Source organism: Ooceraea biroi, chromosome 9, assembly GCF_003672135.1.
Source record: "Ooceraea biroi isolate clonal line C1 chromosome 9, Obir_v5.4, whole genome shotgun sequence".
Taxonomy (NCBI): domain Eukaryota; kingdom Metazoa; phylum Arthropoda; class Insecta; order Hymenoptera; family Formicidae; genus Ooceraea; species Ooceraea biroi.
Window position 1 is genome coordinate 1486178 of NC_039514.1, and position 27433 is coordinate 1513610.

A 27433-nucleotide genomic window follows, 5' to 3' on the forward strand; every position below is an offset into this window, starting at 1 on the left:
CTCACTTTATCCACTTTATCCGCGGCAGGCAGAAGCACAAGAAGGTTCGTGTTCGCTTCATGTACCTCCGATATTAATTGCAAGCGTGCTGAATCGGATGGATTTATCGGCGCCACTTTATCACAGGCGGTACACTAACAGCGAGTTACCTGCAAAGGGATCGGTGCGCTGTGAACAAGAATTTATCAGAGGTTTAACCAATAACAGAAAGCGGTAGGTTGCGGCCAATGTACGGAGGCGGCAATTTGTATGCAACCGATAATAATGTATAACCACCTACGCGGTTCTTTCCTTGAATGTGATCGTACCACGGGGGTGTGAGATCCGTATCACCGTGCAAAGAAGATACAGAAAAGGGACGTGAATTCTGTTCCTTCCCAACTAGCGCGTTACTCGTGGTATTCGTAGACTGAAAATGATAGAATTTTAGCTCCATCGCTGCGTGAACGCGCATAGTTGCCCGTATCCGCTTGACCCTGAACTTTCTAAGCTAATTTGAATTCTCGGTTGGTGTCCGTAGGTGTGCTCAGACCTCTCGTAACGACCTCGCCTCGTCGCTTCCGGTGAAAACTCGCGGTTCATCCGCAACTCGAGAAAGTTTAATCCATCCATTGTGAAATCGAAAATCGCATAGTGGACAAGGATTTATTTTTAAAATATGACACTTCTGAGGAAGACTTGTCGAATATTTTGTAGCAATGAATATCATCAAGAATATCGTTGTTTTTTTTATATTCGCGCATTGATTTTTTTATATTCGCGATACCATGGCGAGGAATTCACGGTTTGGGACAACCTGAAGTCTCACACATTCCAAGATATCTATAAGACGACCCACGCGGACAGAATAATTTGTTGTCGAAGCAGACTCGACCACGCGAACAATCGGAGAAAGTATCGCGCACGGTTGCAAAGAAAGAAGTCGCGAAAGGTCGATTCGATAACGAGATCGTGATACCACATTATGCAGTGCAATCGCGTAGAGCCTTGATACCAGCACTTTCTCTACAAATAACCGCAATCGTTAAATCGCGTCTCGCTGCTAGCACATTTATATAAGACGAGATCTGGTCAACCGCAGCATACGCAAAACGAAAGAATATTATTTTTTATCTAATCCTGTGTTATTTTTAAAAGAAATTTACGAAGCAGTACGCGAAATGTCGCGTTCCAGAGCAATGCCAACTGCATTGCTTATGCTCGTATTGACTTCCCTTAATCGTCTTTTCTGCACGATCGTACGAGCCAGCGCGCCAAGTAGGATGGCGCCGCCTCGGATTGTCCTCGTTATCCCTCCTCGATTTTCATTGCGGAAATGTCGTCGTTCGTACGAGCTGACTCCAGGTCGTTCTGTTCCAACTCGTTCCAGCTCGATCGTTCCGTGGGACTCGCGGCCGCCCGAGAGGAAGGGTCCCGGGGGACATAAAGATGAGCGCTGTGGCCGTGAGCGTGGCTTCATTACCGGGAAACCTGTTAGTTATGCTAATATCGACTTACAAACCCTTCATTACCGCTGATGAGCAATTAATACGCCTGCCTGCCTCTTACCGGACGGTGCTAATGCACTCTGAATGTCTCTCAATTACGCGGCGACACGACCGTTGTCCGTGAAGCCGCGCACCGATCGAGATTCACCAGAGATCCACTTTTTTCTTCTGGCTTTCCTGTGTTTCTCTTTTTATTACAATTTTCTTATCATTTGTCTGCGCCTCTATTTCGCTTGAACGACGTCCAACGTCTATAATCATATGTTGTTCGATAAACGTGCAGCTTTGGACAGCGCATAGTTAGGAGGCAAGTTGCGAGTTTCCGGGCAGCTAGCGTTCAAATTAAGGCTGGGACAGTAATGGGAGGAAAATCCGCGCGGGAAACATGAGCCGCCGATGTTACGAGGTCGTGCGATAAAATGGGTGTGGTCGGCGTTATTGCGCGAGTTCCTCGATGCGGCGAAATGGAGAAAAGGGCACATTAACGGGACAAAGCGGGCACGGGACACGGGAGAGCGAGGATCAACCGCCACATTTGGCGATTTGACGAGGAGGTGGACCACCGGAATGTAGATTCGGTTCACCCAGACGCGCGCGTTTATCTCCATGAGGTATCGCCGGGCGACTCGACGGTGATGCTGACGCTAAAAAGAGGAGCATCACGTATCGAGCAAGAAACGAGACGAGTGGAAGGTACGATGAAGGTACGCGGCGCATCCGCGAGGATGCGAACGAGGAAGGAAGAGAATGCCGGAGAAACGAGGACGAGCGGCGCGGCGGTTGGAAGCGGCGCATGGAGGGAGCAATGGGAGTGCAACGGGGGGATGTTGATCTGGTTAGGCCGGTGCCAGCACGCCGGTCGTCGGTGAGGTTGACCGGTCGTCGTCGGCACGCCGATCGGTGCGGCGTGGCCGCGCCGGCGAGAGAGGCGCGCGACGACCTCGACAGGGCGTGGCGGGTCACCGGTCCTCGCGGGCGAGCACTCGCACAGTGGCGCAGTGTCAGAACTCGGACGGGTTCCCTCCGGATTCTCGACGCAGGACTTTCAAGCGTTTCATTATCGTACGCGTTTAATGACGTAGTTACATGCGTGACCTCTGGATTACACTTTAAATTTCGTGGAAGAACCACAGAGGCCACACGTTCCGTTTCAGCAACAAGATTGTTTGTTTTGAGAAAACGGATTTTATTTTACTGAGAAGTAACGCCCGTGAAATATCTGACAAGTTTCTCTAATCACGCGCTGTTTGACCGATTATATCATCGTGCGATTTTCAGCAGCAGCCGTGGACAGATTACGTGACGCAACTTTGGCCTCATGAACGTGTTTATCGCGGGAGACAATACTCACGCTCGTCGACCGATTACGGATCGCCGGTGCGAGGCGAATCGTCTCCGTCCTCAGCACTGGTGCACCTCGTTGATACACCGGTGGCATCGCCCTTTCTCACGGAACAATTCCGCGCGAGGTCGCGCGGCGGAACGAAAACACGCGCGTGGAATTTACAGCGCGAGCCCGCCAACGCGAATTCTCAAGCTCGGTTCGTCCCGACCGCGCAGAATTCCGCACGCGCGAGTGCAGGCGCACTCTGCCCTTCGCGCGCGGCCGTTGCTTCTCCATATAAGGGATCCCGCGCGAAAGTAGCAGCCGGGGGCCTCGGTAGCGGCCAACGAAAGTTACAGCCGCGCTCGCTATTATTGGTTAATGCTTCATTCCTCGTGTCAGATCGGCGGTTTAGCGTCAAACGAGTTTCATGCGGCGCAACGCAATGCTGCGCCGACGATGCGTAGGTGAGATACACATGTAATATGTAATTCATTGGGTTACAAGAGAATAGTGGGTTCGCGCTGAAACATAATATGACACGGTGTTAGAATTTTATGTCGGCACTATTGACGCCCAATCTAATTTGCCGGTGAATAATTAGAGAAAAAGTGATATTCATGAATGCTGCCGTCGATTTTTCAAGACACTGTCCCTCTTTCGCACACAAAGGTAACACAGATTGTCATACTCTATTTACGCCGACTTGTCGCGTAACGCGTAATGTCTGCCAACACCGACTCTCTCTTCCAGCCTAATCGATAAATTAGTGGTTGCATGGTGTACCGATCGTATTCGAGAAAAACGTCCGAGATAGGTGTACGATATATCACGAGTCGCAACGCGCGCTTATATCGTTACACGAACATTTCTATGTTCACCGGTCTAAATTCCGTTTAACGCCTCTTGGCCCGACGGGCATATCTGATAAGCCTACGCGCGCGCAAGTTGAGAAGGCGATATCCCTCTTTGCGAGATGCGCAGTGACGCGCGAATAATTTAATAACACATGCTCCCGAGCCCCCTCGCGCTCGTGCAACACGACGGGTACACGAGGGGAAAAGGGGTCTAACGTCGTGTTTGTGGAAGGTATAATTGATGCAGGACCAGCCGGAGATCGCGTTTGCCCTTAAGAGTTTGGAACTGGGTGGAGAAAATATAGGTTGTCTTCGTTACCCGGCCTTTGGTGCGCGCCCGGTCGCCCGCGGTGCAACACGAGGATGATATATTCCCTGCAACTGCAGCTGCGCCACGCCACGCCGCGCGGCTTGGCCGGCCGTGCCGCGCACATTCGTTTCGCGAGATTTCGAAAGTGCCTCACGAAAACAATGAGGCGTGCACCTCGTCGAGCTGTGGGTGGACACGTCTTTTAATGTATGCAACGCGCATTAAACGGACGTGTCCAGTTCATAAGTCATCTTCGGCTCGGGGTTATCCGTTCCTCCTGGAACGCGGATAATTAATGACGCGTTACGTAAGGTATGTCCGGAAACTATGAGATCTATCTGTAATTCTTTCTTTCTTTCTTTCTATAATTGCGATTATTAATCTGATTACAGAAAGAATTTATGCAATGAATTTCGATGAATTTTGCAACGGTTTAAATTACGGTTCAGATTACCGGCAAGATCAAGAGGTTGAATGATCGAAACGTCAAATTGCCTCCTTCTCCTTAATTAGCGTTAAATGGCCGTTTATAAAAATCCAAGCTCTCGCGTCGAGTACAAAACGATTGTACGTAGCACGGTACCGCGGCGAGAACAATTTCTGGCGCGTCGTGTGAACGACTTTACTAATTAACGTTTTATGCGAGACGACCGTGAAGAGGCAGGCGGCTTCTCTCGCGCGTGGCTGATTCGTACCGTTAGCATCGTGAATGCATCGAGAATCCGAAACAGTACGGAGCCAATTTACCGTAATCAATGACTACGCATTTTACCGTCGGCGATCGTGCGAGCCGCATTGTTACCGCGAGGATTATCTCGGGCTTAATTCCGCTGTTAAACTTAGAAGACACTGAAGAGGAGACAATTCAAACTCAATGTTTTAATTTCGACATGTTTGCGGTGTTGCACCGTCCGAATCGAACATCGGAAAGACGCCCGCATGTCGATGCGGCACGGAGATCGACAAACGCTCTTTTCAATGACAAATTATCCTCGCACCTACCCTCCGAAAGCCGGCCAATTAGACGCTATCTCCGCGAGAGCAGAAAGAGAGAGAGAGAGAGAGAGAGAGAGCGAGAGAGAGCGAGAGAGAGAGAGAAAGAGAGAGAAAGAGAGAGACCTGAATGCCCAGCGGCATGAATGCGCGGCCTCGATCTCCACGTCGATCCCGATCCCCTCCTTCGGCGAGGAGCCGGCATGCGCGAAGAAGGAGACCGGTCTGCCGTTGCGTGCGCGACTCGCATTACGCCGCTGAATATTTCATTCATAAGCGGGCCGAGCAATTACCGTATTCCACGAACGTGTGGAGCGTACAGGGACGTCCACGATCGCGCTCGCGCGTTTACGTACACGCGCTGTACCCCGCGGTCGTTGCAGCTGCAATTACGCGAGGTGCGGCCCCCGGTGCGGTGAATGAAACGCGTCTGCGTTGTCGTTTTTCCTTTTCTCTCTTTTTTTCTTCTCCTCCTACCTCCTTCCGTTTCGCGTCTCTCTGCGCGTTCTTCTCCTATCTCCTCCTCGGACCGATTGACTTTTTGCATGCCGTCGGAAATGATGGCTCGTCTCTCCGCCGCGCCGACCGCGTCTCGCGCGAGACGAATTCGCGAGATTCCGCGCGATGCAGTTGCAGCTGCCGCGCGCGAAGAGGTTCACCTCGGGCACGATTCGAATCGGTCGGAGGTCGATGGGGCCACGCCGCCGACGAACAAGCGCGAAGAGAGCCGGTGTATGCATACGTACCGCGCCGCATACGGAGGCATCGGCCGCTCGAGAATACAGGAGTAGCGTTAACGAACGAGCGACTCGTTCTCGCAGGATTCAGATACCGCAAATTTCAATAATAAGTCGCCATTCATCGCTCACGAGTAATCTGACAAAGTCGATCGGAGGCGTTGATTAAGAATTAGGGAAATTTCGCAAGATAAGGAAATTGATGTCTTCTTAATAAAATGGCTTCTTAACAGTATTCTAACAACATTAGTACCTTGAAATTTTTATAGCCGGCGTCATTTGTCAAGGAGGAGGCGTTAATATTAAAAAATAAAATCTTTTACCTATAACGGTTTCTATCCTTATCCTTATTTTGGAGCCAACGGAATTCGCGTGCAAATCTCAAAGTGCATCGCTAACGCGATATCACATTTTTGCTTGTAGAATTTCCGGGAGCATCGTATTGATGGTTCCTCGTTGCCGCTGCTCTCAGAAGATCACTTGACAGGACCGATGGGCATGAAGCTCGGTCCAGCCCTAAAGCTGCGTGCGATGCTAGCTCGAAAGCTCGGTGCTTGCACGGTGTGTCTCCACTGCGCTCACTGCCATCAAACGCCGTTACCGGCATTGAGCGCAGTGGCCGCGGCCGCGGCAGCGACGCAACAGCAGCAGCAGCAGCAACAACAACAGCAGCAACAACAGCAGCAAACACCGGGCCGACGACCCAGCAGCACCGGCAACTGACAAACAATGGCGGAGACTCCCCCGTTGGGGTCGGAGACGGCAGCGATCGGAATGACCTCGACGCCACTGTCTCCGGACCCGAATCGGGCCCTCAGGATAGAACGGCGTGTACCGCGTCCGATACGCAAGCCGGAAGTCGTCTTCAAGAAGCCTATCAAACAATGACACGCCGGGAACGACAAAGCGAAAGAAACCTCTTTCGTAGACTTTGTACATTAGGGAGTATGGAGACTCCGCCTGTTGTCAGTAATTAAGTGCTCGGAGGGACTTTTAGCAAGGAGAATTTAGACTGGGGCCCACTCAAGGTTGCATTGGAGGAAACATGAAAAAAGAAGAGAGAGGACAGACTTTGACATACAGAACTGAATGCTCAGAAATCTTGTTGAGCGTTTTGTCGAGTATATATCGGAATAAACTAATGCCTAAACTGTAGAGACCTGAAGGACCGCAGACGAAACTGGAAACTTGGATCGCGATGGTGAGTTACGTAGAACTCAGGCAATAATACGAAATGACAAAGACATGTTATGTTATTTAATAACATACCGTAAAACTGTAGACGTAAATTCTGTTTGGTCTTTGACAAGTTACTCTGGTTGAGTAACACTTAAATAGGTGAATTGAGAAAAGAGAGAAACAGAAAAGAGAATTTTATTTTTGAAAATTCTATACGTATGAATAAGGAGCAAATTAAATAGTCACAAGAAAGAAGTTTGCAAAGTCTAACTGCGAATCATGGTAAAATACATATCGTTACGAGGATACATCTATGTACGGAAGCTGAAGAATTAGTAAAATAATAACAATTTCTGAACATAAGCATATGTATTACGGATGTATATTCGTCAGTAAAAATTTCTAAATATATATGCAGATGATATATTTATGTATAAGGACTTTTAAATGTTTCAGATTTAACACATTTACAATTTTTGCGCTTAGAATACTGTATTATATTTTCAAGAAGAATCGCAATCAGTAAATAAACGATAAATATTCCAAAATACTAAAATAAGAGAGAGCTGATAATTTGTTGTCAAAATCATCAAAAAAATTCACGAATAAAATTATCATACCGCGAAGTTCTATACAATGATTTGTTTCTACATGAAAACAGTTATATAAAAACATAGATTATTTTATATAGGATGCAATTCCAGTACTTAAATAGTACATTTTGCATTATTGTGAGAAATGGGAAATTGTGAGTAAATTTTATGTAAGAATGCTGAATATGTAACACACTATTATTTTCTATTTATATTAATTTGTGTTGCAAAATAAACGATTGTCTTCCATCATACAATGACAAATACACCAGAGAGCTTTTTATTTAAACATTTCCGATTAAATTTTATTCTTTTATTTTATTAAATTAAATAGCTTGATCATAATCTCTGGAAATATATAGATTTGATTTATGTTTAATAGACTTTGCATTTTTCTATAACAGCTTTTAAAACTTTCATATACTTAGAAAGAGCAGAAAATTTTATTTATTTCCGAGTAATGTCTCTCAAGATTTAGTGTGTTACGTCGACTATTAAAAATTAGCTTAATGATAAACGCATTCAAGTCTTTCTTCTTAATATTTGCGAGATGGAAAAAGTAATCGAAAATCAATCAACTGAGTGCCTATTTTTGTAAAGTCTTCCAATATGATGTCGTCGAGTGATTATCGCAATCGAATTAGTTTTCAGTGTGCGATAATTTGTTGCATTACTCTCGATTATCTGGAATTACATCTTTGGATCGTCAATCGGCGATCGTAACGGCCGAAGTCACGTTTTTGTATGGCATTTCGAAATGCCGAGAGAAAACGACAAAAATGTCAACTTGACTTCGAAAAGAAAGGAATAAAAAGGAAAAGAGTATGTGTGAATACACGTACATGTGTACATATGTCGAAACTAATGCGCGCGTGCGAGAATGCGTGTGTGAAATGGATGTAAGTAGATATATAAAAAAATGACGATTTAATTAGGGAGACTTACGTGCAATAACAATAAATACGTTTCGACGCGATAACTTTTAACTACCATAGGAGAGATACGTATTTGCTCAAATCGTTATTTCTTTTATATATTTTAACAAAGTTTTTTATATACGATAAATATACTAAATTATATTTTTGCTAACGTTCCACGTGCAAAAGTAAAATCCATGTGCGAGCATACACAAATCCTACACACATATACACGCACACGTACACACACATACACCACATACATACGCGCAATATATGGACGACAACGACACATTTCACGTGCGACGGACCCCTATAGCTCGTAGGGAATTGTACATTAGCGCCTTTTATTTCGTCCCCTTTAATTTTCCAGATTTAACGTAAACGTCTATTTATTTAGAAATGTATCCGTTGCCTTATTGTATTTGCGACATAACGATTAAGACATAGGATGGTGGTAGGGCGATGCGAAACCGCGCTTCCGCGTATCACTCGTAAGAGAAAGCAGGTGTGGCAAATGAATCAGTTTGTAAGACGAGCAGTATTTTTAGATTTACATTAGCCTGAATTTACTGCAGACTATATAAACTTCTAATTGTATGTTATATACAGACACATACGTACACGAGACACATATGTACACGTCCGAGCACGTGTGTGACACGTGCGTCCGCGCTCCCGAGGCTCGTGTTACGTCAAAGAAAATGCAAGAATATTTGAAAGCGCAACATTTTGAAACGTTTTAAACGTGTCAAAACCCAACGTAAAAAATTAGCAATAAGATTTGTTATTAAACTTTTTTTTAATTAAAAAGAAAGAAATTGTATCTTCTGTAGCTAATGATATAATAATTAGACATGTAATTACGACATTAAATTTGTTTCTATTTTATGCAGGGAAATATTATATTTATACGTTACAGCATCTTTACATGCCTCTTATTTATCATTAGCGATATGATGTTGCAAATCATGTACATCCATACATAATTTATGCAATTAAGAAAACATTTCTTTCTTTGTTATTTAATAAATAGACTTTCGGAAAGCTGTTCCCTTGTCTTGAATGGAATATCTTTTGTTGTATAACGAACTCGGGAGCGCTAACACTAATCGAGCTTTAGCGGCTTTTACTTAAACAAGATCACTGTACATAACGCTTAAGCATTTATTTATGTCGTGCTTCTACAAATGTCCCGTAGTATTTTATTTAGTATCTTAGTCGAGATTCATGCGCTACTAATGCGTATCACAAGCGCTACGTATTAATTATTTCGTGCAGCATTTCTGCTCGATGGAAAAAAACGGACGAGAAAGGAAGAATTACATCGATAAACGATGATCGATACTGTTAGCGAAGGATCACTCAATCTCGCATACAGATTAAAGAGAGATGGCAAAACAGGCGATAAGGCAATTTTTTGTGATATTTCCAGATTTTCCTCATCCTTCGGTATACTCTACTCTGGAAAATCGATCTTAAAATCGATCGGTTTTACAATATGTATCCATCCCATTTCATCCCTGATCTCCCTCCGACTCTTTTATTTCTCCATCGCGAACCTGTCGTGTATTATCGTACGATTAACTGTCATATCATGTATAGTAGAAATTAATGGTGAAAAGAGGAAAAAAACAGTACATTGTTTCTGTTAAAATAAACTTTGTTGAAAAATATGCGTTCTATGGTTTTATTTTCAACAACCAGTATGTTTTCATAAATTCTATTTACCATTAATAACAACTTTTGTGATGATAAAATGTGTCAATCAATCGATGCGACGTAATGGAAATCGCATTTGATAAAGCAGTAAACAGAAATAGTATTACGCTAATCAAAATATTGATAACGAAGCATTCTATTGATATAAACGCTTATGTTTCAGTTACTAGAGTAAGTACATCTAGTCTTTTATACAATTAAATAGTGTTTAATAGAATATTATTAAAATTTGATTTTCTCAAGATTGTTTAAAGATTTATTAACAATATTCTATATTATATTTACATCTCATTTAATAAGGTAAATAGTCTAGAATATGAATCCAGTTGTTATAAATAGATATGTTACATCAATTGTTGAGATTTGCTCATCCAAATATCTTTATTATCTCAACCTCGCCTGCAAAAATAATCGATTGTTAAAAGCTATAATAAGTAATTTGCGAGAAAAAATATTATTTGCTTAAATCTCTTTAAATTATAATAATTGTCATTTTACTTTAATATTTTACCTCTTTATGGATAGCGAGCACTCCGTCTTCCTCTGTCGTTAAGATTTCTATGTATGCCATACCATTTTCATTCACTGTTACAATTTTTCCAGTACAACTATTGTTCTCCAAGTTCCCGGAGATAACGTCACAGTAAGTGCCGGGTTGTAGACAAGTAAATAGAGTTTGCTTCAGATCAAACTTATCACCATTGATCGCGATGTACCCGGCCTTTCCACGACAGAAAGCGATCTGATTTTGGCCATTGTCCCACCAGTTGCTGATGCTGGTTTGATTCGCAGCGTTTCGGAAATTGACCATGTTGTAAATCTGACGCCATCGGTGCTCGCAGATCCAGCCGTTGCCGCAGGTGTTGTCGGGATTGATAATCGGAGACAGGATGTTTCCCTTGGAATCTTGCGGCGGATTTGCATTGAAATCAGTAAAGTCGAAGGAGCTCATAATACGTGGATTTCCGTATGGATGCGCCAGCATGAAAGCGACAGCCATCTACAACACTCGTCACTTTGAATCCGTATTTAGAGATAAATACATATTTGAGTTTTCTTCATCTATCTCAATCTTTTTAATATTTCTTTTCATAATTTCTTTGAAAACCACTTACCTTGTACAGTTTTGACGATTTGTAGGTAAGTATGTTGGAATTGCCCCGTTGAGTGTCATGATTATCAATGAATACCAGAGCATCCTTCGATGGTAGGAGATTCCAGGCTTCTCCCCAATTGACGAACCATTTCAACAGATTGTTTCCATGTAAGGCGTTGCTGAGCTCCATACCGTAACGGAATTCTGTCACCGCGCCAATACCATTGTACTCGTGTTTGCTGATCGCCTCGCCACCATAATCGATTACTTCTTGAAATATATACGGTTGCGCACCTACGGCGAAATCATGCTGGGGATTGAGATTCTTCAGCCGAGAGTAGATTACCTTTAGATCACGTGGCCACATGTGTTTAGCTGCGTCCACTCTGAAATAAAAAATTAATAGGATTTGATAGGACTCTCTTTCAGATAATAATCGAAACATCAACAAAAGCACGTTTCATGTATCATTCTATTATATGTCTAATTAATTCATAATATTATTAAAATTTGCTTTTATTCTCAAATGAGTAAGAGATAAATTATAAGAAAAGTGTACGATAAAAATTTCGTAGAACGTCGCTCTTTCGCGAAATACTGATAAAAAAATAATGCGACGGGAATAATTTATAATAATCACGTAGAGATTACGGAAATGCTTATTATTACCGTATACCAGCGACGCCAACGTCGATAAGCCCGTTCAAGAAGTTAACAATCTTCTCCCTGACATGCTCGATCCCTTGATCAAGATCATGCAGGCCGGATAATTCGCAGTTTCGCACATTTACCGCATCTTGATAGTTGGTGATAGCGCAAGGAGTGTGGAAATCACTTCGAGTGTACGGCACCGACGGGTAGCTGAAATTGTACGTATTCGCTTTCGAGCCACCGGTACCCATCGCGTCATTGTGATCGCCGGACATGTGGTTGAACACCACGTCGACGTAAATCCTTACGCCGGCGTCGTTACACCGGCGTACCATCTCCTTGAATTCCTGCGGCGTACCCGATCTCGTGTGCCAGATGTAGGATATAGGCTGGTAGCGTTCCCACCATGGTCTGTGGCCTATGACCACGTTTTCTTGAACTGGAGAAACCTGCAGCAATTTATGGAGATTCTAATCGCGCGCGCCCAATACTACATGAGGCATCAACGTATTGCTCTGTCCTGTCCAGGCGCAAAATTTACTACCCTAAAAATAGCACTTCTGAGAAACACGAAAAATACATGTTCAGGCGACGATTAATTATAACACCAATTGTGTTTAATTAATTCGTCCATACATTTAATCACAACTCAAAACTTTTGAAAAATTCGCAAAAATCCAGATAGATAATCTATAATTGTTTCAATTGTTAACAATGTTTCGATTGCTCCCTATTTTTCATCTTCCCCTTTTCGGCGTCGCTCACCTGCACGCCACCGAATCCCATGGGACCGAGAAAGTTCTCGCACTCCGCCGCAATATCCAGCCACTTCCACTCGAAGAGATGTACCATGCCATCATGGCCAGGCACATAGTGCGGGTCGTTATGAGCGGCCACCGCCGACAGTATCGCTAACGTGCACACTAGCACTTGCATTCTGCACAATGATGTCGCGAACTCGGTGTCGGAAATATATAACCGCACCGGGCGCCTGTCCGAAGGTCAACGCTGCTTTGCTGACTGCGATCTCACGTGGTATTTTACCAAGAATTTCTGTCCAATCATATTATATCCCACTACCGTGCCGATAAAATACATTTATTGGATAAATATAGGTTGATCAATACCTCTTACTGTATTGTAATTAATTAATTAGTCATCTCTCGATCAACTGTGCACGATCAAGGCTGCAGCTGTAATAACATCTGCATAAATTAGTCTTATCTGACTGTAGCCATTCTGTGAAGATTTGTGGAAAAAAGTACAAAATCGACCACCTGGGGAAATGTGAAAGCTTTCTAATTTTAGAGGAACTTTTTTGGAAACTTTATGGAATTTTCAGAAAATAGTACAAGAAAGATTATATAATATATATAACTCGATATCTTGCTTTTATTAGGCCTTTTTTCCTGTATCAAATTATCATTAAAGATATCAACATGTTGATTTGAATTCACTGTTGCATAATTGCGTTTATAAACCATTTATAGAGCTGTCACGTTCATAATATACTTATAATATTACATATATATATATAATATTGATGTAAAAAAAAATAGAATAAGAATAGAATAAGATATTAGTTTATAAGGAAAATTGTAAAGGGTTTGGTATGCGCCCTGAAAAAGCACCTTATAACCCTAAGGGGAATTAATAAATTAATTGAATATAATATTGATGTACATCAATGTCCATGAAAAGAATCGCTAATAGAGTTTAGCAACAAGGCAACACATGTTGATAATAATAAAAATTTCAAGAAGACTTAAATTCAGTAAAGCGATAACAATTAAATTTTATCTCGCTGTCAAGCCTAATCTATCGTACGATACGTATTATTAGATATTTTGATCGATATCTTTCTGAACACAATATGTTTTGATTTAGATAAAGAAAATCTAATACGCCAAAAAGCGTTTCGTTTATCTATGGAGATCATTTATCTTGGAGTAAAGGAGGATATTATATTTTCTTCAAAGTAACGCCTCTAATAAACAAAAATTATTTTGCTGCGTATCTTTGCATATATTTGCATGTACAATATAATAATGCTTGTGCATCTAGATTCTACTGCAATTGTACATACTACGTTTATACTTTATTTATAATCTGCGTAACTCGATACTGACCATGCATGGATCATAAAATATTGTTTTTAAAAGCACACCACTCACGACGGGCTTTTCATAGTCTTGCCTGCAATAATATAAGGATTGATATTAATATGCATGATATCATGCGATTTTTTATTTATCGCTTTTTATCGCACCTGAATATGAAGAGCAAGTACGCCTTCCGACTCGCTTGACAAAATTTCAATGTTAGCGCTCCCATCATTGTCGACCACTACCGATTTCCCGCTGCACTTGCCGTTCACGACGCCTCCGGTAATAATGTCGTAATATTTGCCAGCAGGTAATCCAGTTGTTAACCGTTTGCGGAGGTCACCCTCGACGGTAAAGGCCACGAAACCCTTGGCGCCGCGAGAGAAGGCGATCTGATTAGCTCCGTTGCTCCACCAGTTCTCCAATTTCTCATCGTTTACGAGATTGCGGAATTGGACCATGTGGTAGATCTGCGGTCATCTGTGTTCGCAGATCCAGCCGTTGGTGCACTGACAGTTGGAGATCTCGGGCGAGATGATGCTGCCGTCCGAACTCGCTGACGGTCCTTGACTGGGGTCACTAAATGCGTAAGAGCTCATGACCCGGGGATGACCGTAAGGGAAGGCAAGCATAAAGGCAACCGCTATCTGTATGCAACAGGAAGTTCGTATTACCTTAGCGAAAGAGCTAAATCTCGTTCAGATTTATAAAAATCGTTTCCCACCTTGTACGGTTTCGGGTCCTTGTACGTCAAGATAGTGGATCCACCGGCACCATGGCCTCTCTGATTATCGTGGTTGTCAATCATGGTCAATGCGTCATCGGATGGTAGCAATCGCCAGACATTCGAGTCGTTGAAATTTTGCAATCTTGTCAATTGATCTTGGCCACGGAACATACTGCCCAAAACAATACCGTACTGAAACTCGATGACATTTGCAATGCCATTGTACTCGTACTTGTTGACAGCTTCGCCACCAATGTCGATCACTTCTTGATAGATGTACGGTCATATGTTTGATGGATATCCAGCTTCAGTAGATAAATTTTTCGTTCTGTTATAAATCACCATAAGATCACGCGGCCACATATGTTTGGCAGCATCAATGCTAAAAAATAGAACGGAAAAGATTAATGAGATATTCTAGCATATCTACTAACTCTAACACATTAATGTTAATAAGTAATGTTTCATATTGCTACCAAGTATACCAAGTATACCAAATAAGTATTGCTGGACACATCTAATTTTCGGGATAAAAAAAGTCAATGGAATAGTTCTTTATTCGCGTGATATTAAGTTGCAACGAGTAATGCAAAAGTTTCCATACATTTTGTCATCCTTATTGCAGATATCATATTACACATGGCCGCTAATTTTGAGTTTTTATTTCGCATGAAGGCATGAAGGCGGGATCGGTAGCTAACGCGGTTCGGGTCAAGGGTTCAACATCCCAGACAGTTATTTCCGCGCCGAATTATGAGCGTTGTCGAGGAGCCGGCTCGTTAATTAATTAACGCTATTCGGTCAATTAAGATTTTTACCGTTTGGCTGCGGATACCGCGAACTCCATTGAATTTAATCGTATTCGCGGTAATCACCTCTGTATTTGCCAAAGGCTCTTTTTGCTACCGCATGCAACACAGTGGCTAACGCAGTAAAGGTCAAAGTTCATTGCAACCCGTGGAAAATGATATGGCCAAGTAACATTATTTATTCCCGCTGTAATTTACTTCTGGCTAACACGCGATAGTTAGAGTAAAGAATTATTTTATTTACGAGCTACCGCGCGAAAGGGACTCCGCGCATTAATTGATCGAGTTATTTGGGACGCTCAGATTATTGTCGGATTATTTATATTTGCTCAAATGTATTTTTATCTAAAACTTTTATTAATTGCATTATCATATATTATTATAGTAGAGATAAAATTGTCGTTGTAATTATAAAACGGACGTAGGATTAATTCGATTAAAGTAAAGAAGTGGGCACAGTCACGAGAGAGATAACATCAACGTTACAAGATTGTCATGAAGAAATAAGATTACGGCTCTCTTCACGGCATCCTGTCTCGAATAACGTTGCATAAAATTATCGTATGATTGTTCGCGATAATTTGATCGTATTATGTTTGTCACAGTTACAATCTCAAGCGAAAGCACAAAGGGGAGGAATTTGCTTTCGCGGCAAAACTTTTATTGTTTACTGCATATTTCATTGTAAGAAATCGTGATTGTAATCAATTGTTTGATTATAGTAAAGCAAAATCTGTTTTCATGGTGCAATCTGAAGTATATTTGCTTCTGGACACGCGCGGCGCGGAGGTGCGGGGCGCGGAATCCAGTGTTGAAGCAAATTCGTTTAGTTCTCAAATGTCTTTTACAGTTTTACTGTTGCGTCGAAAACATTGATAATGAAAAAATTTGTTATTACAGTGACACAATATGCTTATTTAGTAAAATAATTTTATTTTTCGCGCGTGATATTATTTATAAATTTTTTCGTCGTCCAGGTAATAACTAACAAAGGAGCTCGTTATGACAGATTAAAATATGTCGCGTCGGCGAGCTTCTCTTCTTCGTGTACGGAGTGACCTTAAGCATTTTTGTGCTGTCACGATTTCTTAATACTCGCGATCAACGCGCGTACATCGCTACATTCCTCCGCGAAACGTACATAAAATATTTGCATTCCCTGAACGCGATACATAGCACGATCCCGAAGACGGCAGCGCGCCCCGTTATCATTCCCGACGCGTATATCGCTCTTTCGCTTATAAAGCCACCGGTTCGGTACGAGATGGTACGATTTCGCTGCGGGTTACAATTACGAGCAAGGTGCGTAATTAAAAGCTGATGTCTCTCATTTATTAATGCTACCAGACGAGCCGGCCTCTGTCAGTGCCGCGCCGCACTGCTCGTCCGGTTTAATGTTAAACGTCATCAGTCTTCGGCGCATCCTCGATGCAGGAAGAAAGAGGGACTCATAAGAGACGGAGAGAGGGAGAGAGAACGGGTAAGGATGTGACTGCAGAGAGCATCTCGCGAGTTTGCACTTTGGATTTTATGTCTCATTCGCATATTTTGCCGCGGAATGCTCATCGATGCACGCTGATGTTTCGCGCAGATAGGGATTATCGATAAAACGCAATCGTTGTTGTACAAATGACTTAATCAATTTTATATATTTTCCGCGCAGTTAAACTCGCGGGCTGACTGCGGCAAATTACAGACAATACGCTACCGAAGAATTCGTTATCGTTCAGGCTGCCGGTATCGCGAAATGTCTTTGATATTCTTTGCACAAATTGGGTGATTTTTATATAAAAGAGAAAGAATCAATTTTTTCCACTTATGAATTTTTCAATGAGATTGTATGTAACGAAATATAAAATAATTACCGAAAACCAGCGACTCCAAGATCGATGACGTTGTTGAGAAATTCGACTATCTTGTTTCGGACGTGCTCCTTGCTCTGATCGAGATCGTGAAGACCGGACAGTTCGCAGTTTCGGACCTCAGTGGCGTTATTGTAATTCTGAATTGCGCACGGTGGCACATGGAAATCCTGAGAGCTATATGGAATCGCCGGGTAACTGAAATCCCTCGGTTTCGCTGATGCACCGCCGGTACCGTATGCGGGTTGCACATCCGCCGTCATATGATTAACAACTACATCGACGTATATTCGTACACCCACCTTGTTACACCTGCTTACCATATCCTTAAATTCGGATTCGTTTCCGGATCGAGTGATAATCTTGTAGGAGAACGGTTGGTACCTCGTACCAGGGTCTGTTTTTTATCACGAGATTCTCGTTTATGGGAGATACCTAGCGGAACGTGAAGTTGTGATAAAATAACGTAAGGAAAGCATGATGATGATGATATGATAATAATAATACAAGAATACAATTGATTATACGTACTTGTACACCCCCGTAGCCCATCGGGCCGAGAAAATCTTCGCATTCTTTGGCGATATCATTGAATTTCCACTCGAACAAGTGAACCATAGTGGTTCTATCGTCTACATAATGCGGATCCTTCTGGGCGAGAGCGATCACTAGCAAGCACGTAAAACTGAAAACGACGAACGACATCGTTAGGCTCAATACGAGAGTTGACTGTAATCTTTTGGACTTGATATGACGTACAGAACAATTTATAGAAAGAAAGCTATGATGTTGATACAACTCGCCGTCAATGCTTACGATTATTGATGATGGTACTTGATAATAAGGCGATAACCATATGTCACTAGTGTTGTTAGAGAAAAACTGATAACTGTCATGCATTTGCATTTGTCATTCTTTCCAAGGAAATGACGTTAATTGCTGATGGTCAAGGTAATAGCGATGTAGTTGAACAGTTGTTGTTGTGGTGGTTCGATTCCGAACGGCTAACGATTGTTGTGCTACAGCTGCATCGTACAAATTGTTTGATATGGCGCAGAAGGGAGTGAGAAGGGACATAATGATGAAAACAAATTATGTGGACAGTGTTTTTCATCGTAAACGTTGGCCAAATTTTAAATAAGACTTAATTAATTCTCTGCCGCTGTCTAAGACTTGTCCATACGATATTATGATTAATTGAATCGTATTTTTTGAGTGATCGGTTGACATTTTGAGATTATCAGCCTTTTTAAAAGGCTATTAACATGAACGAGCTCCAATGGCAGATGGTGCGATTGGCAGATTGGGACGGACTAAATCTCGCGATATCTTACGTCATAAACGTGGCCGGGATGCTGGAAGTATAATTATTCATGATGCGCCTGCCATCTGACGCTCGTAACGAGTCGAGTCGATCAGGGGAGAGCGAACAAGGTCGGTAGAGAGGCACCGGTGCGAGGTGTCACGACGATATTCATCGATCTCTGGCGTAACGCCTCTTTCGCTGTTTATTTCGGATGATTTGTCTGCGATTTATCACTATGTCGACCGCTCAACATTTACTGCGCGCGCTACGGAACACGGCAGAACAAGTAGAATAGCGTAATCCAGGTGTTGAACGTGCGAGGTACGCGAGATTCACGTCTACGATGAAGGTAGACAACGTGGATATCAGCCGTCGAAGCAGTGGCAGTTAATGTTGAAGCTTTGAAGCCCCTTACAATTCTGTGGGAATTGCGTTACCTTCTACTACCACCTGGGCGCTAATAACGAGCTCTCCCGTAGTCCCGTGTATCCTTAAGAGTCATAAAATAAGAGGAATAATATGAGAGATTCTTCTAACATCACGTCTCCTTTTATTTATATTTCGGACTGATTTGGCTATGGTATATCACAGCAGTAAATAGATCGAACTTTAGATAGAATTATACCGATCGCCAGCGAACTAACTAACGACTTGAACTTTATTATACAATTTCATATAAGACTCGTTCTTTCTCTTATCTTTTCTCTTATAACTTCAACTTTCGAGTAGAAACGAATTTATGTGCGGCATAGTTTTTATGTTGAACAGGAGGAATGTAAAATTATGCATAGAAACGCGTAAAATAGCAAACTCTTAAACGAATCATTAAATTAACACGTTTACTATCACTAATTATCCATTTTATTCTTGCCAGAAACATTTCATTATATTTTTCTTAAAAAGTCGTTTTAGAGTAGAATCGATATAAAGTCATGGAGACAGACAGTATAAAATTTTGGGCGCTTAGAAATGTTGATAGCACAAGCGCAAAGTATAATCGGACGCGCCTGCGCGTCGGTGACAGTGAACATGTTAATTAATTTTAATTGAAGCCACCTTAAACAAGCGAAAATAACTTTTGCACAGTGCTTTGTGTTTCCATACATTCAATTTGTTCGCATATAGATTAACAATGCACAACGAGGAATTTGCGCCATTAGGCTGCTCAACGACATTATATGTATATATTTTTACATACATCTTACGTATAAAACAATAGAAATATCGCTGCGCACAAACAGACGCCGACACATAGACAAGTAAATATGTCCACATTCATAAACGTATCCTTGACACCTATGCAATCAAGCTGCATGTGTGACAATACAGTAATAAAACATTATCAGTAGCGCGACAGCTGCGTTTAGTGTTAGTTAACTATCGCTAACGTTCTATATTTAATCTACGCGTTTAAGCTTCGTATTTAAAAATTAAAGTGCTTTTATAGTCTCTACTAGACTGATATTGAACGTTGTTGATAAAGACACGCGCGTGCCTTTAGTGCATATATATTTTCGTTATTTACAACAGACTGAAATGTAACGAGTAACTTATTGCAGCAGCATGCATCAATTGCATTTAGTTAAAAACTACGATAAGAGCATTCGTTTTAATGAGATTAATCTGGCAAGTATTCAAATCTTTTTTTTTATTCTCAGGATCATAGCTTTGCTACGATAATAGCACTCGTTTCAATGAGATTAATCTGGCAAGTATTCAAATCTTATTTTTTTATTCTCGGGATCGTAGCTTTGCTACGATCTCTGCTTTCTGGTAATTGATAGTGCAACTGGAAAAAAATGAATGTCCTACTATCGAGTAATAATCTCTACAGAAGCGACTGTGGCAACATCGAACTCTCCAGGAGTCATTTGTTACTGCCAAACCGTCGTTCACATCTTGGCTATAATATCAAATCTATTAACAAGCGTATATAGAATTTATCTGAAACATGACCAATGCGACCCGCCAAGTACTTCAATGTCGTCATGCGATAAGAGAGTATGGAAAACGTTTGGATAAAATACTGAAACTGAATTGCTTCTAGGCTAGTTAACTATTGATTTGATATGCAGTTTCGATTTTTATAATAAATATTGTTTTGTTGCGTATAAGTTGGGATTTTTTATGTACTTGGCTTATTGTTTTCAAGGCCTTTGCAAGGCTTTTTTAGTGTGATAGAATTTATCTAAAATCGACATTATAACAATATCGGATATGTTTTATAATTCGATTTAAAAATTCAACAATAAGTCAATTTGCTAACTTTGTCAATAAATGATAACAATTATTTATTAAAAATAACAGGGTATAATTTAGATTGTTATATATAGATATGTAGAGATAGAATTTGTAATAAATTAGGAATTACAAGAAGTAATAATTGCACAAGATAAATTATGTGCAAATCAGAACAACTATGTAACAAAATACGTTTTCGGGTACACTTATACCTTGTCTAATTAATCCAAAGTAATCATTTGCCGACGGTGCATCCATTTGATTGAACGATAGTGCCCACCAATGATAGAGAGAAAGCATGATGAAGGAAGCAACGGATGCATTCTCGTCTACATGCACATATTTTACGTTATGTTTGCATATTTTACGTTTAACAGATACATATTTTTTCTTGCAACAATAACACGGGCACGATTGTCTTGTTTCCTGACTATGGATAATCGAGCCTAACGAAATCCCCTGATTTATTACATCTAGAACTGGCGACGCCGGATACAGCGTTAAACCTTGACGCTCACGTCGTACAGGTTGAGAAAAGAAGCTGATTACATGCACGATGTTCTAATGCGCGTCGTTTTTATGTCGACATTGAAAATGAAGTCGGAGAGAACGCGCGTTTTCTTAAGATGTAACGTAACCCCGCGATGCAAAGTACCAATAACGCATCAGTATATAACGTTTCGATTGGCGAGTACGTCGCGCCTCGTAATTGAATAATTCTCAATATCTTTCAACATGGATGGATAAATCGTAGAGCCATATAGCCTTACAGCCGCGTGGTCGTTCCAATGTAACAAAGACGAAAGCGGCGAGACGTGTCATCGGAATTTAGAATATATGCGTTTTGTACAGCCAAACCAAATTCGCGCGACCTTCGTGCCTTAGCACTATTCTGATGTAAAGCCCACTGACTCCCTCGAGCGGCAAAACTCCTGGCTGCTGTTGCTGTTGCTGCGATTCCTCCTTCTGTTGCTGCGCTATCGCCTCGATTTTCTGCTGTTGCGTTGGTTCCGCGAGCGTCTCTCGCATTCTCTCATCTTGCCCGCTCAGTTGTTCTTGCTCGCCTGCTTCCAGTGGTTTATCTCTTTGTTGCTCCTCGGCTTTCTGCGGTTGTACCTCCTCAACGTCTCCCTCTGGTAACTGTTGCTTATCTTTCGACGGATGTATCTGTTCTCCCTTCTTCTCCTTCGTCTCTTCTGCATTTTTATCCATCTTCAATTTTTCAATCTGTTGCTCTTTCTCCTTCTCCTTCTTCAATTTTCTTTTTAGTTCCTCCATTTCCAGCTTCCGTAGCTGTAACTCCTCTTTCTGCTCCAGTCTTCGTTGCAATATCTCCTGATCCCTTTCCAGCTTACTTAGCAGCTTACGCAGGTGCTGCTGCTCTTGAAGTTTCCGTTGCTCCCTGTCCTTTTCTATTTTCTGACGTACTTGTTTCTGCAGATGACCTGGTTCCTTTCGCTGCTCTTCTTCCAACTTCTGTTCTTGCTGACGTTGCTGCTGCGTCTCCTGCTGTTGCGGCTCTGTTTGCTGTTGTTGCGGCGATTCTTGCGGCCGCTGCTGCTGCGGCTCCTGTTCGATTTGAACCTGAACCTGAACCTGAATGACTTCCTGTTCCTGCTGCTGCTGTCGCAGCGATCGTTGCCGTTCTCTCTGTTCCCTTTCTCGTACGACGGTGTAGTCCGTCAATGCCGCTCCTTCGTCGGAGCCGCAAATATCCTCGTTTCGTCGAGGTTCATCCGAAACGGCCGCGAACAGTGCGGCCGTGGCCTGAGGTTAGTTGCTACCGGAATGCTGTTTCTGATCCGATCCGGCGTCGGACCCGCTCGAGCTCAGGGTCGTGTTGCTGCCGTACGGATCCAGCGACGATTGAACCGACATACTGCGACCTTGTCTCCTCACTCTGTGGGGGGAGAGTTTCCTGGGGTCGACACTTGTTGGGTCTGCCTGCAACAAATCTCTCCTAAAGAAACCCATCAATCGTAGCGCAGCCTAATTAAGCAAATAAGATTGTTTTTCATGACGCACCACGGAAGTATAAGGAAAAGCAACGCGCACCTGGTAGGCCAGCGCATTCATGATGATCTCCGGTGGTACCAGACCCAACGGGTTCACTTCCTGCATCAGTACGGTGGCTGGGATCTTGTGAAACTGGATGTACTCGATAAAGTTACCTATCACGTCTTTCAGCGGAATATTCTGGTTGTTGTCGCAATATTTTTTACTCCACATTAGCGCGGCCTGAAAGTGAGAAATTACGCGAGGCATTAGGTAATTTGAATAAACGTTGAATTAGAGAAATTACGAAATTAGTATCGTTTATGACAGAATTACTTGAAATTTCGTAAATTCATCTGCGCGTAGTTCTTCCCTGGCGAGGATTAATCGAACCACGTGTTGCGGTAGCAATGTGAAGGATCCTAGATTCAATACCTCATTGCCGTGCTCGTCGACAAATTCCAGTACCTTCGCAAAGAGTCGCATGATATATACGATATATTACTCAATACTTGAAACTATTAAGATTGACGGTTGTATAAGAATGTTTGCAATTTTACCTTTTGAACCAAAGATTTCGTGCATTTATATTGGATGTAACGTTCCGCTGATGCTAGCAAAGCACAGACCGTATCAACGGTTATACAGCATTGAACAAAACCGTGACAGGCTCTTCTAAGCTCGTCTAATCCGTAATAATCGGCGGCGTTCATTACACCTGTGGAGGACACATATTATCAAGTATAGGAATTGGTTTAATGATTATGTGCGACACAAAACATTTGACGAGAGTGTTATTTCATGAACGTCTATCTGTATTAGATAATTGGGTCGCGGATGATAGATAAGATATAATAACAGGAAATAACTGTCAGTGACTGATGATTAATCACGAGAAAAATAATAAACATCGTACTTAGTTCATTGAGGTTGGAATGTAATAAATTGATTACCGAGTAAAGTCCTTGGTTGCAGTGTCACGCATCCTGTATGAATATACTCGATCAACTGCCGGAAGACATCGGGCTCGAACTCTTCGATAATCAGTGTGTGATGCTGATTTGATTGCGGCTACGGTATAAAAGCGAAAATTAAATATCTAAATAACAATACAAGGATATTTAGGTGGGAGAGAGCTCAGATTAAATACCCGTGCTAAGCGACTTGCATGATGGTCCATAAAACTTCGTGTAATAGTAAATAAAATTACGAAAATGAGAGTGCCGATATGTACAAACTACCTGAATAGTGAATATATCGTAATGGTGCCAATCTATAATACAACTACAGTGGATTTGATACTTATGTATAAGGATTCTACTCAATAGATCATGCAAAAGAGAGGAATAATTAATTGTTTATGCATAATCTAATTGTAATCGTAAATTCTATTGGCTATTCAACATCAATCTTGGCAGTTATCTATGATAAAATTATCTACGATAAAAGAATAGCTAAGAAAGAGGTGTGTTAGAATTAAATAACAGATTAAGTTCTTAATTGATTTGTTAACATAGAAATCTGAAATAGTTATCTACGAAACGTTTCCTACATTCCTAATTTGTGAAAAGACCCAACGTACAGAGTACAGAGTCGCGGAAATGATTAAAGTGCGAAAACAAAAGTTGATAAAAGGAGGAAGAGAAAAAGGGAAGAAAATCTATATCGCGAAGAGAGATGCAGAGAAAAATTGAAAATGAGATACAAACTTTTAATTTATAAAATTGTATGTAAAAGTGTGACGTTCAAAGTACCTCTTGGATGGGGGCCAGTTGCTGCGTGAACCCTGACCGCTACACGACACATACAAATGCACACTTACTATTTCTATCCTGATAAAAATACGTTCCAGACGACCATAAATACGCAAAATGCCCCAGACGAAACAAGAAGATTATTACTTTACGACACATTTAAATTGTTGTTGATTATTGAATATAATATTTTCAGACAATCTATTAATTAGGGAACTAACATAGTTTAATTAATAATTGATTAGTGATTCTTCATAATCATAAATTTTGCTCGGAAAAACATAAATAATTGTGGGACACCTTGTGTATCGAACGTGGTCTTTTATGTCTGAGAAAAATTGTCCATATCTATTCCATATACATGTGACATATGTACAATATAATTATATATAAATTTTATATATATATACAGGGTGTCTGACATAAGGCGAAAAACCTCTCGCCCACAGGTAGGTCTCGTCAAACTGAATTAAAAAGTCCTGTACCATTTTGCAAACCACATAAAATTTTAAGTAATTAAGTAAAGAAAGTTCGCTAATTCAGCGGACGCGATTGGCAGCGAGGGAAGTAGGCATGAATGAATAACGTAAAAAACGGCTAGCCGCGCGCGCGACGCGACAGCGAGTATCGGATTACAGCGGCAGGCGAGACGACGCGTGGACAATAATTTCTCAGCGTCTCATTCACGCGCTCGTGTTGCCGAGAAAGTGTGTCGTATTTCTTAGAAGCGTCGTCTCGCCTGCCGCTGTAATCCGATACTCGCTGCTATCGCGTCGCGCGCTCAGCTAGCCGTTTCTTATATACATCACAAAAAGTCGTCTCGCCTGTCGCTTTAATCCGATACTCGCTGATTATCGCGTTCTTCGAAATACGCTCACGTCGCGCGCGGGACTAGTCGTTTTTTACGTTATTCATTCATTCTTCTCTCGCATTCACTCTTCTCCGCTGAATTAGCGAACTTTCTTTACTTAATTACTCGAAATTTTACGTGGTTGTTTGCAAAATGGTACAAGACTTTTTAATTCAGTTTGACGAGATCTACCTGTGGGCGAGAGGTTTTTCGCCTTATGTCAGACACCCTGTATATATATAATTTTGTCTTGTTATTTAATATTTAGTATATACACACTTATTGACTTTTAGAGAAATAAATTATAATTAATGACAATATTATATATTATCTCTTTTTGTCAAGTACCTGTTGCGCTGCATTCTGTAAATTCAACAACGGCTCGGAACTACGTTTGAGGAAAAGCCGTATCTTGTTCTCTCGCGCCGGCGGATCTTTTTTACGTTGAGGACTTGGAGTTTGATATAGCATCTTGTGAAAGACTCTGTAAATAAAAGAACAGAAGCAATTTTCTTATTCATTGGACGTTCAATTAGATCAAGGGTATTTCTCACGAACCTGCTCCTGGCCGCAAGCACAGCTTTCACGGCGCAAACGGGCTCCCTGGTATCACCGACCAGAAAAGTTACGTCGCAAAGTTCCGGCATACTTGCCAAGAACTTCATGTCCTCGGCCAAGCCGGTCTTATTCTCGAAAGTCGAGTAATCCGACTCGTCGGCCACCCCTGATCCTGAAGCCTCCGGCATTGGGCCCATATCTTCCTGCGGTTCATATCACGTGACATAAATTTTATTATCAGAATTTTATTATCTCAATTCTGATTCAGTTCGTCAATTCCGTGATTATTTTCCAAAACTCGATCGTTTCTATCATCAAATTTATGTATGTTATTTTACTTATTAGTCACACATGAAAACAACGCTTATATGTAAATAATTTGCTCTATAATTATTACGTACGGTTAGCAGTGCGCAGGCTTCGATAAAAATATCACTGTCTTCTAATACATTGCGTGTGAAGAGATTGCATAAAAAACAACGCTTTTATCCATAAACTGCCATTTAAAAGGGTAATGTTTCTAACATGTTTTTATGTATAGCTAAATGCATCACAACTAATTGTATAAATCTGTTCCTAGTAGAAGCTGAAGAAAAGAAAAGAACGAAAGATGAACATTACCTGTTGCTTTGGTCCCGGAGCCTCTTCGCTTGCCGGGCTGCTTTTGCCCCGAAAAAACACTTTTAACTCACTTCTCGAATATTATCCAGGAAATCACTCGGTCATTAGCTAAATCGGATATATGCAAGACAAAAACTTTAATTACTTAATGTTAAAGCTGTAAAACACGTCGTAAACGGTAAAGCGAGTCATTCAGAAGTAAACCATTGTACAGATTAAATACGTTCTTCCTCATTGATATGACACAGCAATTGAGCACACACATCAACATAATTTGGCAGATTGAGATGTAAATACACTTATCAAAAATTAAAAAATATGTTAAATAATAATTGTGCCCGACAACACGCAAAGATAATATCTGAGAATAGAAATTAATAAAACTTATCAGACACTCCAATCACGGTGCAAGTACCTAGAAATCTGGCGTATCGAGCTTCAGGTGCAATCAACGTCGCGAGATTGATCGTGGAGTTTCCAGCAGAATAAACCTGTCCGTGCGTACGCCGCCCTTTTTTTCACGGAAGAGGAAGATGGAAGAAATGTTGTTGCCACGGAGGAAGACGAACGCGAACTGTCGTTTTTCGAATGGAAGACTCAAATGATCCGGACACGTCGGTGGTTGGACTCGTAAATGGATGTACGAGTTGCAGAGGGCACAGAGCGAAGTCTCTGGACGAGTAAAGAGCCGGACAGATGCGAAGCTTCCCGTCGATGAAGCATCGAAATAGCGTTGCGG

General features: G+C 41.6%; 4 protein-coding genes across 10 annotated transcripts in view; 1 reads left to right on the plus strand and 3 right to left on the minus strand.

Annotated features, from left to right (window-relative positions):
- The window catches only part of LOC105276236 (uncharacterized protein KIAA1522), a 100775-nt gene extending 90711 nt beyond the window's left edge, over nucleotides 1–10064 (plus strand). For 5 of the 7 annotated variants that reach the window (XM_026972331.1, XM_026972333.1, XM_026972334.1 and 2 more), the window contains one exon: nucleotides 6132–6431. In XM_026972331.1, coding sequence (XP_026828132.1) covers nucleotides 6132–6431 — 300 coding nt within the window. Of the gene's footprint in view, nucleotides 1–6131 lie in introns of all 7 variants that reach the window. The other 2 variants (XM_026972335.1, XM_026972330.1) reach the window with 1 other exon arrangement.
- Nucleotides 10065–10352: 288 nt separating this feature from the next.
- Nucleotides 10353–13518, minus strand: LOC105276237 (alpha-amylase). The gene is made up of 5 exons (XM_011333710.3): nucleotides 12632–13518; nucleotides 11885–12315; nucleotides 11235–11601; nucleotides 10631–11119; nucleotides 10353–10518 (listed from the first exon to the last, which is right to left on the minus strand). Exons 1-5 carry the CDS (start codon nucleotides 12800–12802, stop codon nucleotides 10504–10506), a joined length of 1473 nt encoding a protein of 490 aa, XP_011332012.1. The 5' UTR covers nucleotides 12803–13518; the 3' UTR covers nucleotides 10353–10503.
- A 352-nt stretch (nucleotides 13519–13870) lies between these two features.
- On the minus strand, nucleotides 13871–19101 carry LOC105276238 (alpha-amylase 2). Its single transcript, XM_011333711.2, is given in 6 exon segments — nucleotides 13871–14062; nucleotides 14136–14618; nucleotides 14696–15080; nucleotides 17373–17756; nucleotides 17758–17804; nucleotides 17901–19101. Coding segments are annotated over 6 exon segments (1686 nt in total). The 5' UTR covers nucleotides 18276–19101; the 3' UTR covers nucleotides 13871–14050.
- A 412-nt stretch (nucleotides 19102–19513) lies between these two features.
- On the minus strand, nucleotides 19514–27433 carry LOC105276239 (serine-enriched protein). Its single transcript, XM_026972325.1, is given in 11 exon segments — nucleotides 19514–22860; nucleotides 22972–23154; nucleotides 23248–23379; nucleotides 23472–23629; nucleotides 23865–23982; nucleotides 24666–24704; nucleotides 25864–25999; nucleotides 26074–26276; nucleotides 26475–26512; nucleotides 26695–26802; nucleotides 27110–27433. Coding segments are annotated over 8 exon segments (2079 nt in total). The 5' UTR covers nucleotides 26271–26276; nucleotides 26475–26512; nucleotides 26695–26802; nucleotides 27110–27433; the 3' UTR covers nucleotides 19514–21744.